The 20655-nt window shown below is 47.7% G+C and overlaps 1 protein-coding gene across 1 annotated transcript; it reads left to right on the top strand.

The window, feature by feature from the left end:
* The first annotated feature begins 10367 nt into the window (after window positions 1-10367).
* On the top strand, window positions 10368-19992 carry LOC149870972 (amphiregulin-like). The gene is made up of 6 exons (XM_090031930.1): window positions 10368-10531; window positions 10778-10948; window positions 14496-14685; window positions 15120-15278; window positions 17180-17279; window positions 18413-19992. The coding sequence occupies exons 1-5, from the start codon at window positions 10456-10458 to the stop codon at window positions 17265-17267; spliced, it is 684 nt and encodes a 227-aa protein (XP_089888056.1). The 5' UTR covers window positions 10368-10455; the 3' UTR covers window positions 17268-17279; window positions 18413-19992.
* Window positions 19993-20655: the final 663 nt, after the last annotated feature.

Genomic DNA, 20655 nt, shown 5'->3' with positions numbered 1-20655 from the left:
TCAGCTTTCAGGTTTCCAAGTGGTGAATTTTGCTTCCTCTTGTAAAATTATGACGTGTTCATTTAAAAAATGGCTAAATTTGGTATCTTCCACGTTATCCCTGGCTCATAAGGACATGCACATGTGGGGTGGAAGCCTTCCTTGGCCCTTGTGTTGCCCATCTCCAGCACCCAGTGGGGTGAGTGAAGCTGTGCTCTTAACATCAGCAGCAGCTGGGAGCACAAAGGCCTACAGGGAATGGGAAATGAGGAAGTGGGGCCCCACTACTTTACTTAATGGTCCAGAAGCCTGGAATTAGGAAACCACACTCTGTGAAAACTCCTGTATTCATGTGAGAGCTCTGTGGAACATTTTCCCTCTCCAGATGGACATGTGTCCCCAGCTACCCCTTACTATGGGCTGTGCCTCAGTGACACAGCCCAGTCCTCTGCTGTAACTCATGCCTTACTCAGGCAAACACCCTTTGGATGAATAAAAAGTTCACTTGTCTTCAGGTTCTTTACAAATGGTGAAAAATTATTTTTGCTCTCATATCTAAATTGCTTCCTCTTCAGCAGGGCCCAGGGGCAGAGTGACCTGCTGGGAGTATCGGTGCAATAAACGTGTCATACCTGTGTGTGTAACCATCACTATGGAAACTCTTGGGGACTCCAAAATATTTTTACTTTATTGGATAACTGAGTCATGGCACATATCTTGGGAGAAGGGGAGAAATGGCTGGCGAAATCTTTTAAGTTTTTATTACACTTACATTTACAATGTCTGCATGCTGAAAAGATATTAGTAGTACAGCTCGAGATTAAGAATATGCTTAAAACCCCATACCATTTGTAAGACTGGCATGTACTCAGTGGGTGTGTCTACATGCGTATTAAGGCACCGTTGCTACAGCACATTAAGCTTAGTAACTCTCATGAACGGCACGTGCCCCCGGCAGCTGGGGGGGCATGTCTGTGCTGGCGGCAGCCAGTGCAGATTGTGGACCACCTGCAGATGCTACTGGTGGTGGGCGTTGGGCAGTGGGCAGTGGGGTGGCAAGCAGCGACCGCTGTCAGTGGTGCCTGCAGGCAGTCGCCACTTGCCACCCCTCTGAGTACATGCTTAAATCTTTTTGCAGGGGGTACACTGCCATGCTCAGGAGGTGCACGTGCATCCTGGTGCACCCTCTATGTGTTGCCCCGGTAACTCTAATATGAGGTACTACATAAATGCACAGTAGTCAGCACTAAAGCACAGTAGCACCAGCACACAGTCTTTTTGTGATGCTTAATGTGCAGTAGATTAATTCTGCTATGCATTAGAGCATTAGCACAGCTTTTGATGTGACACACTAATGCACATAGAATTAGCCTACTGCACATTAAGCATCTCCCGTAGAGAGGGTGAGTCTACATAAGATGCTTTACTGTGCAGTAGACTAATCTACTGTGCAGTAAGCACCACTGTGTAACTGTGTGAAGCAGCTATTGCACAGTAAAATAGGCAAATGCATGATTTTCTACTACCTGTATGTAGATTTACTGGGCACTAGCTATTGCACAATAGCACACATTTGCTCCCAGTTAGCCAGACCAGCAGGGGCCCAGCCTCCAGCCTGCAGCAGAGCAACGTGGCTGGGAGTTCATCCAGCAGTCTCTGGCTGTCCTCTAGACCCCTGGTCTGACCCCCTGGGGCCTGTGCCAGCTGCTGCCTGCCCCTGTACATTGTGGGCCCTTTTACACATGCTCTGGGCTGTGGTACCAGATGCTTTAAATAGCAAGACATGCTAATTAAAAGCCCCTGCACGTCACATGTATCAGCATCCCCATGCATCCCTGCACTGAAAAAATGGTGGTGGGGCACTTTGAACTAAAGCCTATCAAATGTACTGTATTTCAAAGTGCCCCACTGCCATTTTTTCAGCACACTGCTGCATGGGGACATTGACATACATGAAGCAGAATGCTGCCATGCTCCAGCAGACTTGCTGTAGCAGACTTGACTGATCGAGTCTGCTCCGATGCACTGGATTCCCAGCACATTGGAGCAGGCTCCCCACATGTCTATAGGAGACCTGTGTCCTGGTGTTGCTGATGTGTTGGCTGCAGCCGCATTACAGAGCCCTGGCCTGACCCCCAGACCTCTGCCAGCTGCTTCCTGGCTCCTAGGCACCATGCCCCTGTTTTGTGGGCATAAGCCAGCTGCAGCAGCTTTGCAGGCCCCTGGCCTGACCCCTGGCCTGTGCCAGCTGCTTCTTGCCCTCCAGGCTCCATGCCCCTCTGCTGTGGGCACCTGCCAGGACCTGACGGCACCCAGAGTTCCTGCTGGAGCCAGCACCTGCGATTACAACATCCCCAACTGTGGGGAGAGCAGCCCAGGACCCAAACTGAGTGCCAGATGAGACCACTGACTCCACAGCAGTTTGGGGCAAGGCCAAAGTCCAGAGGTAGTTTGGCTGGGCCACCCAGGTGAACGCCCACATTTATGAGGACATGGTAGCTCTCAAGTGGAAGGATGGCCACATTCAGTCCAGGCAGCAGTACTACATAAAGGTGAAGGCCCTAAGGGCTCAGTGGGCCCCCATCATGGACCCTAACTGCCAGTCCTGGGTTGCCTGTAGGACCATGCCCTGCATGTAGGAGCTGGACTGCATCAGGCCATGTGAGATACTTTTACTCCAGCATAGGATGGCTGCTAGAGTTCATGCCACAGGTCAAGTCTGAAGAGGACTCTTCAGAAGAGGGCCCAAGGGTCAGCAGTGGCAGAAACCAGCATGCTCCCCACCCTTGACCTCATCTTCCAGCTTGGGCCGTCCAGGCCAGCACCTGCCCTGGCAACTCCAGATGTGCACCAGAGTTTGCCTAAGTAAGGCATGAGTAACCCATGGCCAGCTCCAGCTCTAGCTCCAGCTCCTCCCTGGGGGGGGCCCTGCCCACGCAGCCAGGCACTGGGCCTCTACACCCTGGGACCCTGCAGGCAGCTGGATCATGTCACCACCACCATGCCCATCTGGTAAGCCCCTCCCAGGGAGGAGGGCCAGGGCAGGGGGACAGGGGCAACCGCAGCCCCCTGTGGCCGTGCCAGCTCACCCGTCCATCCCTGGGCTGCATGCCGGGAGTCAGAAGCCCAGCAAAGGGTGTGGAGGCCCCCTCTCTCCCCCCCACTCCCCCGCCCTGCCTGGATGAGCTCCCTCCTGCCCACTGTCATTTCCCTCACAGCATGCAGGGAGGTGGGAGGCAATGCAGGACTGATTGAGTCACCCACACTATACCAGCTAGGTAGCCAGGAGCTTGTCACATGCAGAGAAACTCTTTGATGGCAGTGGGGATCTCCTCCTCAGCCATGGGGGTCAGGGACTTGTAGCGTAGAGTACCCCTCTGGGTAGCAGTGCATGTTGTGGGAAAGTGTGGGCTTGCCTGGGGCATTGTCAAAGCTCAGGGCCCTGTGCCATGTTCCCAGCTGCGCCTAGGGCACCATGGCAATCAGCAGCAGCAGGTTGTAGTGAGTTGTGCACCCGTTGGTGCGCTCGAACAGCTCATCATGGCACACCTGGGAGACTCTCAGCAGGGTTACACTTGATGTGCAGGCCACTTCTGGCAGGAGCCCTAGCCTGGGCCACCACTCCAGAGAGGGTCATTGGGGAAAGGTCAGGGGAATCACCAGCTCTGCGTCCCAACTGGGTGGGATGTCCTCCCCCCGCAACGCTAGGCGCCACAGGCCCGGTGGCACAGAAACAACCTGCCTGGCCTGTAGGGAGGAGAAGAGGGAGACAAGGTCTGGAGCCACTGGAGCAGTTGCCGGCAGGAGCCAACCCTGTCCTGGTCTGGGGAGGGGATGGGGAAGGCAGGTGGACTACCACAAGCAGCAAGTGGGCTGCCTGCCTTCCATGCAAGAAGTGGCGACACGGGGCTTGGCCGGCAACCACCTGTGACAGGGCCCACCTCGCCAAGTTACCATGGGCCCTGGACACCTGTGCATGCACAACCCCCAGGCCAGGCTGCATGCAGCCTCTGTGCACTGCATGGTATCTCTGAAATGTTGTACTCTCACAAAGCCTCTCTGCCGGTCCAGCACCTGCATGTCGGGGAGACATACCAGCTACTGGCAGAGATGCTTTGGTAAGGACGCTGCCACTATCAGCCAGTGCCCTTTGCATGTGCCACCTCTGCTGCTGGTGCATCCAAAACAAAACCCTGGTCACCACAGCAGAGGCCTGGGTGTCAGACCTGTGAGCTAAGGATGTGGCATGGGAGTGGAAGAGGGATTGGGAGGACCGCACCTTCAGGGACCAGCTCCTTGCCATTGAGGAAAGGAACCTCCTCCTCCTCGAGAGGATCATGGAGGTCTACAAGCAGGAGGCTGCTCTGATGGCCTGGGCAGTGGAGGCCACAAAGGAGGACCACCAGGTGCCGGTCACCATCATGGCCTTGGCAGTCACCTTTGTGTCACCTGCCCCTGTACCCAGTCCCTGTCCAACCCCTGGCACCGGGCCCAGCCCCAGCCCTGACCCCAAATCCAGCTCCTTCTGCCCCCTGACAGCCACCCACCACCCAGCCCCTGCCTGTGGCCCCACCTGCCCCATGGCAGCCATCTGCCACCCAGCCCTGGCCCCACCTGCACTCTGGCAGCTGCTCACCACCCAGTCCCTGGCCTTGGTCCTGGGCCCACCTGCTCCCTGGTAGCTACCCATGGTCCTGAGCCAACTCCCAGTGGGCTTGAGAAGTGATGTAATGGTGCCTGCAGAGGCAAGTGTTCCCTACCTCTGCTCTTAAGTTGGGTCCCCTACTCCTCAGCAGCCTGGCTACCCACTTGGACTGCCACCCATTACTCATCTGCCCATCATGAGGCCCTTGAGTGGGAGATGCTCACCACCGGCCCAGCTCCACTTGTGGGTCCTGCTAGAGGAGGGAGAGTAGGCTGAACAGTGCCTGCCCTCACCCTTGGCTGAGTCCCCAGCCCACCAGCCTCACTACAGCATCTGCACCCATGGTGGTGCCACCAGAGGCTCGGATGCTGGGTGCCTCTCCCCAGGCTTCATACCATAGGCACCTCCTGCCCACTGTTCCCCACTGATACTGCATGAATCACACTTTGTAAATAGTTGCACAGGCAAAAGTGTGTTTTATTGGTGGTGAGCATTGGAACTTGGGGTGGGGGGTTGTTATTGGGGATGGAGGGCAGAAAGGAGGGAGTGTGTTGTTGGGGAGGGAGGGCTGTATTGTGGTGGAGGAAATAAAGATTGTTGAGTGGAAATTGTCCAGAGTGGGCATGGTCTTGGGCATGCATTGTGGGCCTGGGGCCTGCAAGCAGCCACTTAGGTGCCTTACTGTGGGGAACGGGGGAGGAGGTGATCCACAATAGCCTCATGGACACAGTGCCCTGACTGCCACTGCCAGGGGTGGGAACCGTCCATGGTGCACTAGTCACAGCCTCCAAGGACAGTATCCCCTGCCAGACTGAGCCCTCCTCCCCAGAGACCCCTGACAGATTGAACTTGCCCTCCAGAGACCCCTGCCAGCCTGCAACTGCCCACCCTGGGAATCCCCTGGCACTTGGGCAGCTGTGGCCAGAGCCTGCAGCTTCCCCTGGCTCCTGCAGGGGGACAGAGCAAGGTAGGGGCAGGCCTGGATCTTCCTACTCCTGTCAGGAGCAAATCTGCTCCCAACAGGATGCACATGGAGATGTGTTCCAAGGGCTGGCTTACTGCATAGTCATTTACTGTGCAGTAAGCCTAAATCACATTAATAGCATGTGTAGGTGCACCCAGTGTTATGCAGCCAGCTCAGTGCTTCACTAAACTGGTGTCTCAGGCTTTGTAATTGTGCAGAGTGCTTGCTATTCAATTTGTTCTCGGTTCTGTTAGTAAGTAGCATGTAATGTTGCTCTTTTAATCAGCAAAGAGCTCAAGCACTTTCTATCCCATGCAAGGCCAATATCATAAACATAACTGTGACAGGGGATAAACCAGGAACAGCATTTTCTATATCTAACTTCCAGGGGTGCTCCAAAGGAGCAGGCAGAGATGGAGGCATAGGGAGGAGATGGAGCCATGATCGTATCCCCAGTTTACAGCAGCCAGCCCAGAGAAATGAGTGTTATGCTATACAGTGATATCATCTAGGCTATACAACCAGGAGCTCCGGAAGGCCTTGTGTCCCCCACACAAAGCTCAATATAGCCGGGTGCTGCCCTTGGGGGCAATGTGATTCGGAGTCCATCCCCTGTGCAGAGCTAGGGTAAAGTTCAGTCCAACCCACAGTACAAAACATCTCCTAGTCTGATTAAATCACATGTGGGGCTGGGTATGAAAGGTGCAAATGGAAGTATCATCCAGAGGTTTGCGCATGTTATCTGGACTTGTCTCTGGCTGAGGCATGGTCCTTTAGATGGCTCCTGTTCAGATATTAACTCTGCTGACCCCCTGCTTTCCATTCAGGTTGGATGGCCTGTTCTCAGGAATAGGTCTACAAACATAGATGCTACTTATGCTCAGGCTGGTAACCTGAACACTTTGCAATGAGAATGCAGGCTAAACCATCTGAGGGCTAATTGCCCTCCAGTGCCTTTCCGCATTACCCTTCACCCACTGCCCAGGACAGAAACTGGGTAAGAGTCAAAGTGTATGGAGCACCTTAGCTCACTGCAGCTAGGTATGCCTATATGGTATGCCTTCAGAAGTCCTAGCAACATACATGGCTGAATGCCATGTTAGTAAGGCTCTCTCTCAGGTATGGCTTTACAATGTGGCTGCTCTCACTTGAGCACAGCTAGTACTAGGGCTTAACCCTGAGTGTCAGGCACCTGGAGAAGGCTGCAGTAGCATCCCTTAAGGCTACAATCCTGAGAACACTTACAAACATGCATAGTTTGATTTCAGTGGGATTACGCACATGGGCAAGATTAAGCACACACAGGAGGAATTGCAGGATGGGGCCTGGGGATGAATTCTCCTTTGTTATTCACCCAGCAAGGGAGTAAGGAGGAACATCTGGCCTCTCTCCATCAACCAACAGTGGCTGCCCCCCAGCTGCCCACCACAGGTAAGACAACCGGGCTCTGCAAATGTGACAGCAGTGTAAGGACAGCAGCTCTTGGGGACGGGGTACCAAGTTTGCCCTGCTACATTTGCACTTCACAGGGAAAGGAATCACCTGTGCCTGTCTCAACATTGTAATACAACATGGTTGTAACACCATCTGCTGCCAGCAAGGCAAATAGCTGGAAGCAATGATGTGTAGTATCAATCTATCTTAGGTGTGAATGCAATCCCAATTACTCCAGCATCTGGACATCTGATAATCTCCGCTGTATTTGTCTGCACAGCTGTGATGTAAGTGCTGTTATGCTCACTGTACCGATGCAGTCCTGACATCCAGAGAGGCTGAGTGACTTGACTAATGTTGACACAGCGTTGACATAGGAAGGCTAGGACAGAGCAGAGATTTGAACCCAAGTGTCCTAGACTGATACAAATTTATCATTGTCTAACCAACTTTTAAATATTCTAATTTTTTTGTTTTCTACAAGAAAACCTTACAGAGTTACTAGCACTGATGCCTTCCTGTGCATTGTGGTGCCATGCAGGAAAAATCATGGACCAATATTTCACAATTTTTGTTTTTTAAACAATGACAGGGTATTTAAAACACAGGACAATTAAGGCCTTGTACAGCTATGCACAGCTGGAAACCCTCATGTAAAACGACACGGGAATGCTCTCTTCCTACAGTTTGGCTAGAACTGTAATGGGGGTTTTCTTGTTTGTGTCTTTTTTTTTAATAAGCACTTTAATTATCCTCATATTTTAGTACTGCTGTGTTATTGCAATATGTTACTTTTTGACCCAGGAGAATTTTTCACGTGTTCTCCTCAATAAACTTCCCTGATAAGAATGACACATCAAATGAGTTATAATTAGCTATTGCTGTCTTGGTCTTACACTAGCACCAGTAGTCCCAAATTACTGATCAGGATTCTGCTGTCCTACATACTGGATGGATGGATGAGGAAAATCCAGGTCCTATTTAAGAGACTGTCGTGGTAGGCCAGATGGAGGTGTGCCCTGTGCAGCCAAATGGAGGTGTGACAGCAGTATGGGAAGAGCCCCACAATGGCTGCAACTGAACCAATATGGTGGTGGAACCAATATCATGGTGCTGTGGGCTTCAGTATGTGCAAGTAATCATAGCATGAGCCTTTGCAGGAAGTAGGCCTGTGGTTACTCTAGGCTGGAGTATGTGCCACTGACTCTGCTTGGATTAAGGTCTGGATTAAAAGCTACTAGGGGGACTCCTACCTGTGTTACAACCACCCCCATCCCTGTCCTGCCTACCGCAAGTCTAGTGCTTACCAATCCTTACACCTGTGCCCAGCAACACACTTGAGCGGTCACCTCCCCACCCCCAAGAGCTGCACTTGCAGGACCCAGGCAGGGCCAGCCCACCCTATCCTGCAGCTACAGAGGGCCCTGCCACCAAGAGGCCATGCCCTGTTTGCCCCCCAACACCTGTACCATATTTAAAGAGCTCAATGCAGGCAGGGAGCCCCTTCCCAGCTGAATGGAGGAGGAGTTCCTGGCTCCACTCCCGCCCTAGGGAGGGAACCCAGAAATCCCCAACACATGCTGGGCCCACCCTGTGCCCCCCACAGTGCAACCCATGTGCATGCAGCCTGGCCCTGACGATTTTATTTCAATGAGTTTACACTGCAATTAACCACAATTTTGATTTTTTGATGGCTTAAGGGGCCCCAAAACCATATTATGCAGGGGGCCTCAAAAAACTGTGGGTCGGCCCTGGACCCAGGTCTGTGCTGAGGCTACCACAACCTGCCCCTTCCCCCACAGACTAAGTCAGAGCCCCTCAGCCTCCAGAGCAGGGGTTCTCAGCCCCTTTTGTACTAGGACCCATTTGTAAGCATGGATGGCCAGTCCCTCCCAGGGTGGCCATCATACAGGACATTCTAGTTTTCTGCTACTCTGTCCTCTATTGTTGCAAAACCCGATGCTGTTATGTCCTCTAGTTTTCTCTTCAAGAGAAAACTAGAGGACATAAAGGCGTCCAGTTGCGTATACATAGAGGACAGAGGGCAACGTCTATGATGGCCACCCTAGCCCTCGCCCCAGTGCCCCTCACTCCTGACTCGCTGCCCCCCACCCAGGCCCCCAGTGTGTGGGGCAGGGGGTGGGTGTGAGGCATGGGGGGAGCCCCCAAGCAGAGGGAACTCTGCTGGCTTGTGAGGGAAAAGCCACAGATTATTTATGTGTTTATTTATTTAATTTGTATCTCAGGCCAAATTAGCCAAAACTAATTCCAAATTCGAGAGTCCAGAACCATAAGTGACCCTACAACTGACAAACGTCTTCCACCTGCACTTGGGGCTTCACATGTTTCCAAAACCTTTGGTGGGCGTCCTACTTGCAGGCCCAAGCTTGGGGTTTGAATGGCCCTGAGTTTTGCTTGCCCTCAGCCATCAGGCCCTCAGAGCAAGCAAGGGAGGAGACTCCCATTTCCATAAACTGGGCTCAAAGCCATTGCACCTCGGCAGGTCCTGAACCGTGCCACAAGAGCAGTTCTCCCGTGGAGCAGTTCAGGAAAACTGACTTCTTGGACACAGAGACATGGCATTTCCCCTACCAGGTTAAGAAGCCACCATGCTTAATCTGAGCCTTCAGGAGGCCGAGAAGCGACAACCTGTCCAGGAACGGACTGAATTTTACTAGTAGGTATTCAGAATCATAAACCGGAAAGATGAGAAAGCCAGAAGGGAAAGAGTGAGGGACTAATGTAAGAGGCTTGGGGGCGGGACACAGAGCCAACTTACAGAAAATACAACAGATTGCACTGTTTTAGTACACGTCAAGAGTCATCAACCAAAAAGATGACAAAGCCAGAAGGGAAATACAGAGGAACTAACATCAGAGGGATGGCGGTGTGGAGGGAAATGCGACTAGGTTACAGATAACACAATACAACGCTTGAACTGAGCCGTCAAAAGGGCAAAGCCACTGATCCCCATAGTTTCCCTGCCCTTCAACAGGAAAATCCGTTTGGAAAGTGTGTTTGCCGCCCTCCCACACATTGTCGCGGCCCACCTTCGGGTCCGACCCCGCGGGCTGAGATACTCGGGCGGGGCCGGGGTGACCCCGCCTGAGGAAGGGCTGGGAGGAGGGCCCCGCGCACCCGCTTTGCAGCGTACGCAGAGACACGCGGGCGGCGCCGGAGGGACGCGCTGCGGCGCCGCGGGCAGCACCGCGCCCGCGGGGGGGTGCCAGCTGCTCCCTCCGCCCCGGGCCATGCATTCCCGGGCGTGGGGGCAGGTGCGGCCCGGCCCCGCCCCCACCTGCTGACGCAGCGCGACGTCACCGCCGCCGCTCCTATACAGTGCGGGCGCGGCCAGCGCCTCACGCTTCGCGGTCTGAGAGAGCGAGCGGGGAAGTCGCCGCCAGCCTTGTCCTGTCCCGTCCCGCCCGCCCCGATGCGCCCCGCGCCGCCGCCGCTCCTGCGCCTTCTCCTCCTGTTGCTGCTGCTGTGCGCGCTGGCCGGGCGCTCAGGTGAGCGGGGTGTGCAGCGCTCGGGCCAAAGCTCGCGCGGGGGGAGGCCCCCTGCGCCGTCCGCGCCTGGGCTGTGGCCCGGGAGCCCAGAGCTGCTTTGCCCGTGAGTCACTGGCGAGGATGTGCGAGAGCTGCCGCGAAGGTCCACGCCTCGGCTGGCTCCGGGCGCCGAGCGGGGAGAATGGCATCCTGCCCCGTGCAGGTGACTACAGCTTTTGTGTTTCTCTCCTGGCTTCTGCCCTGCAGCGTGCCAGCATGTCGCCAGCTCGGGACCCGGCCTGACAAGTGCCCCGCTAGCAGGGAGCCGCAGCAGCCCTGGGTATGAGATGTCTCTGGGAGTGGAGTACGAGGATGAGGACTATGAGGAAGAAGATGATGTGCCCCTGCCCTTGTACATGGTAGATGAGTCCATCAGAGGTGAGCCGTGGTGAAACTTGGGCTTTTCCCTGAGTCCCGACACTGTAGTGTCGAGCTACAAGAGTGATTCTGAGAACCTGCAGGGAGACTTGTGGCTGCATGTGCTCGGGACTAGCTGGCAACCTGCCGGTGTATAGGAGAGTGGTTTTGCTTCTGCAATGCCTGAACGTTGTAGCATAATGCTACCTTGCTTTGGTTTCCTAAATCTGTCTAGGGCAGTGATCTCCAAACTTTTTTTTGATCACACATCCCTATCTATATAAATAGAAGTCCTAATATTTTCTTCCCACACACCAGTGGATGGTCTTGCACACCCCTCTTTGGAGACCACTGGTCTTGGGGCTGAAGAAAGTTGAAATGTCTTGGTGTTCTTCTACAGTTCAAAATGTCTTGGTCAGTCTCCTTTGGCATAGCTTTTTCGAGGCTGGATTGAATGAAGCCTCCAGATTTTTCAAGTGTTCTGCAATTCCCATTCTCAGTTGAAACAAGCTTTTCAAGAACACACCACACCATGGCTTCTCAACTGTTAAGCTTCCTATAATTCTTGATAGAAATTACTGCAAGTTCTTTTTTTCTGTTTGGCAGGGGGAGGATTACCTATTGAGTAGCATGTGATTTCAGTTTGATTATTATGCAATGCTTCTGTACATGTCTAGACTAAAATAAAATGGGTTTTAAGACGAGTTGGCCATACATCCCATGTACACTAGGGATTTAAGCTTGTATTCTCACACGCTAGCTGCTTCAGGTGAACATTAAATCAAAACTTGCTTTGTCCACACCAAAACTTTCTGAAATGTTAGCTAACAACTTGTCCAGTTCACATCTTTTAGAGACTGAAAACTCTGTCTTGTCTCTCTAGGCTTTCTCTTAGCCAGGAAGGCTACAACTTTGAAGGGGCCTAAATGGCTCAGCTGGCTAGTAATATAAGTTCTACTGGTTCAAGTCTGGCTCAAGTCATTGTATGAATGGGAGGCTCCAAAGAAAATGGAGGGAGCACTGAAACTTGGAGGGTTAGTGACATAATCTGTAACCCATTGGTTTCATTTCCTGCAAGGAAGATGTTGCACCTGGCTGTTCCTGTGTATATATTTTAACATGCAATAGTTTTGAGTGCCACTATATTAAGGTATTACCTGATTGTCATCTGAAGTTAGTAGAAAGATGATACTTGACTTTGGGAGACAAGCTCTGAGCTACTTCTTGAGAGGCTGATTCTTGCAACATTTTGAGCGGAATTTCGATCTAGTAAAAGGCAGCTTAACTTTTGCACACTGTCCCCCTATTGTGAAATACAGTAGTTGCAAGCTTAAGCTTATTGCTGTTTGGCATGCTGGTTGGTCAGAGCCAATCTTGCATGCAACAGGGCTGTTACCAAGCAGTCTTGTAGATTGACTCCTGTCTTTTTGCACTAAGCCAGTAAATTTACAATCGTAGACTTCTGTGGTTCAGCTGTAGATTACACTTGGGCCATGTCTGCACGTTAATGCTGCTGTGTCTAGATGTAGTGCCCTCAAGCTGCTTATATTAGGATGGCTTCTAAAACAGAAGTGGTGTAGCAACATCTGCGGTACTCTGGGCAATCTAATGAGCACTGTCGCTCATTTGTGATGCAGTACTTTGAGTGGGCCACATACTACTTCCCGGTTATTCCAGAGACGGTACAGCAAGCTTGAGTGTATGGATACCTGGCATAGGTTTTTCTTAACAATGCATCTTCAGAGCCTTGGACAGCTTTAGAAGGACTTGGAGCTTAGATACTTATGTTGGGGGGGGAGTAGAAAAAAAAATAGCCCACAAAAACTGTAGTTTGTCCTTAAAGCCAAGGAGGAGTTGTCTAACAGGCAGCTCCTTCAAATATAGGGCCAACTTTCATGCCCTATAGTAGGCTAATTATCTTGATAAACTAACTGGAAAGGGGGTGTCAGCTATACAGTGACTAAGTTCAGAGCTTTCTTTTAGTGAAAGGAAACCTAAGTGTGGATGCTACATTCAGCTCGCCTAGAAACACAAGTTGTACAATTTCAGTCTGACTTCTCCTAGCAAAAGATGGTTGATTGATTGATTTTTATTTAGTAATTAATATGTGACCAATGTGGCTTAAGATATCAAGATAAGGTATAGGGCTCGCTGGTGAAAATCTTCCAAATAGACAACTCTGGTCTCTGCCTGAAGGAGTTGATCTAGCCTAGCGGTCTCCAACTTCCTTATGGTGAAGATCACTTTTTGGCCCCCCAGGATATACTGTACCCCTCCACCCCCAGACAAGCTGCCCGGGCTCTGACCCCACTCGCCCAGCCCAGCTCTGATAGCAGGGGACGTGGCTCAGCCCAGCCACATGTCCTGCAGCTCCCAATCATAGAGCCTCTAGACTGAGATCAACTGTTAAAGGCTCTGTGATCGACCAGTCAATCAAGAACAACTGGTTGGTGACCACTGATCTAGCCTCTATTAGAATTGGCTGTCAGTTGCCTTACAACACTAATCAAATGAGTTTGTCAAGGATGTAGTCTACTTTAAACCCACTTGTAAAGCTCATGGGTGGGTAGATTGTCTAGTTTGGATGACTAAAGGTAACTTCATAGCTTTAGGGGGGGTTTTTTCCATGAATTTGTTCCATATTGTATTGAGAACATGCATTTTCTCTATACTTGAGGCAACTAGTGAGTACTGCTGAATAACTACTAAGTTACCTTTTTTGCTAAGGTAACTAGGCTTTCCTCAGAACCTAAGCAAAGAGCAAAACTTCTGTAGAACATAAGGAATGATAATGTAATGAATGTCACAGAAGGTGATCCAAGTGCGATCTGTCCTTGGAATGGATCTCTGGGATAAGGTAGTAGCAGTGTAAGTAAGTGCAAGTAATTTCAGTTCTTCATGGAAAATCTTCCATTCCCACTTATCAGCTGTGAGGTGCCAAGTAAGAGTAGCTGTATGTGAACTGTGCTACTGCTCAAGGATATTATGTCTGGGATATATGTTGATAAAATGCAAATAACCTTGTGGGATGAGATCATAAGGTATTGGGTCAGATTCTGCCTCTAGAGTTACCTAAACCAACTTGGTGATTTAATGTGAATATGGAACGGTTGAAGGCAATGGATGATTCACTTTGTTTCAAGTAGGCTGAATTATGTTAGCCTAATAACTGAATTCATGTGAAGGCAAGAGGAAGATTTGGGCCAATGTGATTATCTAAGCTGATAGAGCAAGTGCATTGTCTCTTCAGAGTGTGATGAGTGTTTATAGCAACTTAAACTTACTACCCTTGTGAAATGATGTGCTATTGCTTAAACCCTGCCATTGTTTTTCTATAGGGCCACACTTTTGGGACTAAGTGAAATAATATGCTCTCCAGAAAGCCATAACTAGACATTTATTTACATACATGTACTTGCCTTTCTTTTTTTCAAGACTCTTTTTCTACTCCCTTCTGCTATGGTAAGCTCTGAATCTTCTAATATCACATTGAAGATGGGAGCTGTTGCCAGTGATGGACTGAAGTTTGTTCTCTCTCTAACCTTATTTACCTTTTTTGCTCCTTTAGTTGAACCTGTGGTTAAACCTAAGCAGACAAAGGAGAGTGAAAAGAAGGCTTCTGGTAAGCCAAAAAGGAGAAGAAATAAAAATAAAAAGAACAAAAAGAAGAAAGTGACTCCATGTGAAATGGAATACAAAAACTTTTGCATCCATGGTGAATGCATATACCTAAAAGACCTTCAAATTGTAACATGCAAGTAAGTTATGCCCAAAGTTTCTAAAGACAATGTGAATTTGAACGCTTGGAGAGAAAGATCAACACCATCCTATTCTGGTTCAGCTTATTACACTGTTTCAGCTGAGGGAATTTCAGCCATGTAAATATAAATCTCACCATCATTTTAAGCTGTTGAACTGATTTATTGGTCACTTAAAAAAAAAGTGGGGGGAGTGTGGCTTCCTGGAACATCATACCTAAACTGCTCTCAACTTATTCTAATTCTGACAGATTTTGGGATAAAGCAGTTACTGCCTCTTCTGGAACTAATGCCCAGGCTGGCATGTCACTAAAATGTCAAGGGTGGGGTTGGTTTGTTTGGTTTGTTTTTCTCTCAGGTTTTGGGTGCTTTATTTGGCATTTGAATACTGATCTTAATGTATGCATCTCTTTTTTCCCCCTTCCCTCCCCCAGGTGTTATCAAGATTACTTTGGTGAACGCTGTGGGGAGCAGTCAATGAAGAGTCAGACAAGAAACAACACCAGCGACTACTCAAAAACTACGTTGGTGGTGGTAGCTGTTGTACTTTCAAGCATCAGCTTCATTGCTGTTGTCATATATCTAATAATGCAGTAAGTATCACTCTTTCCCAGTGTCTGTTTGATTTTAATCATAGCCTGCACAGTATGATACCAGCCCCCCCCCCAAAGGCCTAGGGTTTCAATGACTTTATGGCTGATGTATGTGAATGTCTTACATGGCTATAATGTATAACCCCAGTCCAGTCGAGGGGAAGAGGAGTGAGGCTTTGAGGTGCTAACAGTCCAACTTGGTGCTCATTACAAGTAGAAAGATCAACCCTATGTTTTGTGGATGAATCTAACTTGGAAAAAGGCAGTGGGGATTTTGTGGTAGAGTGGGCAGACCATGACACTTCTTCTATCTTATCTCTAACAAATCCTTGTCTCAGCTGGAGCCCAAATTTGTATGTGAGGTGACATATTAACATTTAACTAGTTCAGCTGACATCTCTGCAGTCCTTTAGTATAATTCTTATGGACAAAGCTTGACTTTATTAATGGCTGCAAAATTGCATCTTATGGACACAGATGGCCTGAAGGAAAATTGCTTTAATTTTCTCTTAATGCACTTCTGGCTTTGAATCAATAGCATAAGTAGTGGCCACTAAAAAAACAGAGGGATACAACTAGTCATCCAAAGTCTTTGGCCTTATCAGTACAGGTGTAGAAACGTTGTTCTAAGATGACAAAAGGCAACCAATTGTAAAGCCTGGAACACAACAAATATGGGTAACCACTAGAAATAAATTGTGAGAAAACAGATCTTGGCACCAACACCAACAAAGCCAGCTTATGTCTCCCTAAAACCCTGTGGCTTGTAGTGAACTGGTATATAATACTGGGGAACAGAGACCGCATTTTATTTAAAAATACGTATTTTACTTATTTTCTGACGATTAAAGCTGCTAAGAGGTTCTGGGTTCAGAACCAGTAACACAGTACTGCAGCTTGAGATGATGTAAACTAAATTCAGAGATTTAGTTCAATTTTAGTTCTTGGCAAACTATGCTGTATAATAACTGAATTGGGTACATGCTGTACCTCTTGCATTTCAGGAAAAAAGGTGTGTCCACTTTTGTCTATTATTGCCTAACATTTATATTTTCAGTTTAAGGTATGCTGTTGACATGCTTGGTTTAAAGTGTTGTTGCATGCAACATGGTGATGATGTACTTTTCACATATTGCACGAGTGAAAAGAGTAATTCATATTTTGCAAAGCATTACCAAGGTGATTACAATTCTGAATAACATAAAGTGTGTGTGACTAGGGGAATAAAAGGACTATTAGCATAGTTTTCAGGCTTTGGGGTTTTCTAGAAGTTTAAACTTGTGCATAATCTTGATATAGGTGAAAATTATACTTGTTCATAGCTGTTAGGCTGGAAACAGACTTTATCCTTAGCTCCCCTGTGACAAGTCGGCGATCAAGTAACAATACTTGGTGTCAAAGTGCTTTGAAAAATATTAATGCCATATGTTGCATCAACCACAGGGTCTTTTGAACACTGGATAGTGTAAATAATATGGAAGCCACATAAAATTGTGGCTCAGGAGGTTCAGAGTCTAGATCCCCAACTTCTGTTTTTTAAGCTACCATTGGTTTGAGTTGATAACAGAACTTCTAAGTGAGACCAGTGATGTTTAATTGCTTCTCGTGAAGCAGTTGGCTCCATGGAGTAACTTGCCAGGTATCTCTTTTGAAGTAGACTTGCTGGATTTATACCTGGACTTGTGTTGGGATTGTGGTGTCTATATGGAGATGGAGAAGGCCTAGAAGAAAGACTGCATGTCTCATTTAAGATGCAGACCCTTCAAACGCTAGCCTGAATGTAGGGCAGAGCATATACTCTGAGGAGGTGGGAGAGGAGTGGAATCGTAAGAATGCAAGCAAGAACTGATACCAACAGACAAATTTAGAATGTGCCATAAGTTGTTGTTGTTGTTCCACAGGGCCAAGAAGAAGTGTCCTCAATATGAAGAGAAAGAAGAAAGGAAAAAGCTTAGAAAAGAGAACAGAAATGGCCATGTTGGTGTATAAAGGAAAAAGCCGGTATGGAACACTCATTGTAGGAGTTGGTTCAGTGAGAGAAGCTGGCACCCTTCACAAAACACTTAGTGCTGACTTGTGTAAAACAGAAACTTACAGTGAGCAAGAAGGTGAATCAGTCTAGAACAGCCTATAGAGGTCCTTGTGGATAACTGTAAAACTTTCCCTGCCTCTCGCATCCCTTGCAGAGATGGAAAGACTGTCTGCAAGTGAATGACCTTGTAGCGTGCTGATCCCTCTGGATTCTTTTAAGTACAGAAATTCCTGCTGCTCTGAAGCCAAAAACTAGCACTGAATTGCAAGAGAAGAAGCCATATGCTTGGAAGGAATCAGAGGCTATGAAGAGCTCTTTTGTTGTTAACTTTTCTATTAAGCCTTTGATTTAGGGAGATTAAGTAGCATCTAACTAGTTGAAGAAAGCACTTCCTGTGGAAGCGTGTTTAGCTCTACTGAACAGTGATGCCAACTCCCTCACCTGTTAGAGGGCTGACTTCCCAGCATGTATTCACTAGGTGCCAGACATTCTCATAAAAATGAGTTTTATAAAACTTCCTTGCATGTTGTAGTATGGCAAAACCTTGTCATGCCCATCTTGCTGTTACCTAGTGACTTAATTTCGCAATTTTGCACCATCCAGTTTTATGGAGTCACCTAAATGTCTTTTTAAAAATGAATTTCCTTCTAATGAAGTAAGCCATCTGTCTTGCTTAAGAAGATCCAGAGCCTGCTCTCCTTCACTAATGTATTATACCTAGCTACGGAGCCAGTGATTCCTGGCATATGTAGCTCACGCCTAACTGGTATTCATACAATGGTGACATTGAAAAGACCGATTCCAAGCCCAAATCCATAGGGGATCAGTCCTTCTAGCTTATATGAATTCTGTAAGTCTAGTTTGACACTGACTACCAACTGGGAGCTTCCACTTTGGACTTGTTGAATGCTGACTTCAGTTGGGAGTGAAGGGGGCAGAAATCAATGTTCCTCAAAGTTTCTTGGACAGTTACTTCGTATGCAAATTATGGAAGGTCCCCAAACTCTTGGAAAGCAATAAGAGCACTGTTATAACTATAATGCAGTTGGCTGCAATCATAACTAATGCCTTTTTTTAAAATGTGGTTCCTGTCCTTTTACAGAACATGGATCTGAAGTGGCTGTTGGCCTGGCTGCGAAGTGCCACCTTCCTGCAGGTGTACATCAGATGGCCAGTATTCAAGCCGGCTTGAGCCACTACCATAAGGCCCCTCTTGATCAACATGAAGGATGCTGCAAGGGGGATTGAAAAGCTATTTGCTGCTGAGAGGCTAGCTGGGGTGGGTTATTGCCATTCTACCCTGGCCACCCAATATGGAGGATGCTGCACTTAAAAAGTTAAATGCTCCACTGTCAAAAGTGCCTGGGAGCTGCTGTCACTAGGTTGTATCCAGTCAGTGATAGAAGACTAATATCTTTTTGCTGTTACCCAGACTACTCTCCTTTTCTCCTGCTATTTATGGCTGAAAATCTCTTCAGTAAGTCCTGCTGTGGAAAGGTGCTCTAAAGAAGATCACAACTTCTATGAGTCTAAGGCGAGAAGGCTTGCTTTCCCTTGCATTCCCCCTTACCCCAAAGTTATACAAAAGAGAAGGCAAGCTGAGCTTCAGTTACACTTTTTTTTTGCCACAGACCACTGACTATAACAATCTGGTCCCTTTCACCCTTGAAATGTCTGTTGGAATCTGATTTCCGTTTTTTGTTTGGTTTTTTTTTTTTTTTGCTCGTCTATTCCAAACGTTTTGCTGAATATTTTCTCAGTAAGAGCACTTGGGTCCAAATCCTGTAAGCACTTTTTAAAAGCAACTGAGCTCCACTGTGGGGAAATAGTGTTGTGCCTGTCTGTTCACAGGACTGAGTCTGAACTAGATCATCTCAATCTAAAATTAAAGCAGTCCTGAAAGGAAAAATCCAAGGTTTATCAGCTTCATGACTAAGTCAAGGAGAGCAAATCTGTCTCTATCTTTGGGATAATCAATTTAAAGAACTGTGGTTAGCCATGTTAGTCTGAATGAGTTCATCTTTAAGATACTACCCAGCCCTGCTTTCAACTTTAAGGAAAGTGCTGGTACTCTAGAAGTAGAAAAAATACTAAACTTCTGGGTGTTCTTCAGTTCTTGTTGGAGAACATCCACTTTCTTCCTAGAGCTATAGAAAGCCAACCCAGTCTGGACTTTCTAAATGCTAGTACTTTCAGCTAAACTTTAAACAGAAAAAAGATTACCTTTTCACGTTTTAAAGATGAGGGGTTTTTTTCCTCCTATTTCTGTAACAGATCCCATTTTCTGTAGGAGGAGAATTTGATTCATATACTCGTGTTCAGTCAGCAATGGTATCTGACATAAAGGTGCATACTGTGCTTTTCCTTTTATGTGCAAAATCTCTAATTTTGTTTTCTAAACCTGCCCTCTTTAAAATTCTTTGACCTTAGCATCTTTATGGCTTTGAGAAATTTCCATGCAGAAGCATTACTTGACTCTAACAGGTTGTCTTGAAACTATGCATGCCTCTAACTTATTTTAAATGTGTAATAGGAAATGCTGAGTAAATCTTTAAAATGCAAATTTAATTATGTACAACTGTACAGACATTTTTGCACTGTAAATATTTATTACTGTATTTAATATTTAATATATTGTAAAACTAAGGAATTCTATTTATTTTATAATTAAACTTTTTACATTAAAAAAAAAAACAGACCTACCTGCTTGATTTAGAGTTTAATACCATTTTTCCAACCCTTTAGGGTTTTAGGTTTAACAACGTGTGTGTGTGTGTGTCTTGAAATGAGTCTGGGTAGTGACACATTAGCAAGTAGAACAGATAAATCAGATGTCTAAAGGAGACTAAGTCCATCAGCTGTAGCTTTTTATAGAGCACTGATCACGCTCAAATGTGTTTGCTCACTCTTGGTCTACTTTTATAATTCTAAACCTGCTTCCTGTGTTCACAAGTTTTCTGGGGTCTTATCAGAAGAGGTGAACCTAACAGGCATGACAGCAGCAATTGCTGGGATGTAGATCTGAAAAGGATCTCGAAGCTTACCTAAATTGCCCCAAGGCCGGACCCCACATACCTGTACTGTACATGATAACTGTCTGTCTAACCTGTTCCTTCAGCAAAGGAAATTCCACAACTTTTCTGTGTGGCCAGTTCAGCTAGTTTACTACCCTAACAAATACCCATCCATTAGTTGATAGATGTTAAGTGGGTGTTTTTTTTGTCTTGTCCTGCTTTCTGTGTGTGTAGGATACAACTGATTACAACCATCATATTTTTATAACACCTTCCTACTTGGAAGACTTGCTTTTCCTTCATAACCTTGTCCAATCTAGTAAAGAAGACA

Source organism: Crocodylus siamensis, chromosome 2 (genome assembly GCF_052110815.1).
Source record: "Crocodylus siamensis isolate JL-2025a chromosome 2, ASM5211081v1, whole genome shotgun sequence".
NCBI lineage: Eukaryota > Metazoa > Chordata > Crocodylia > Crocodylidae > Crocodylus > Crocodylus siamensis.
Note: the sequence above shows the minus strand (reverse complement) of the source record. Positions and strands in the feature narration are given on the sequence as shown.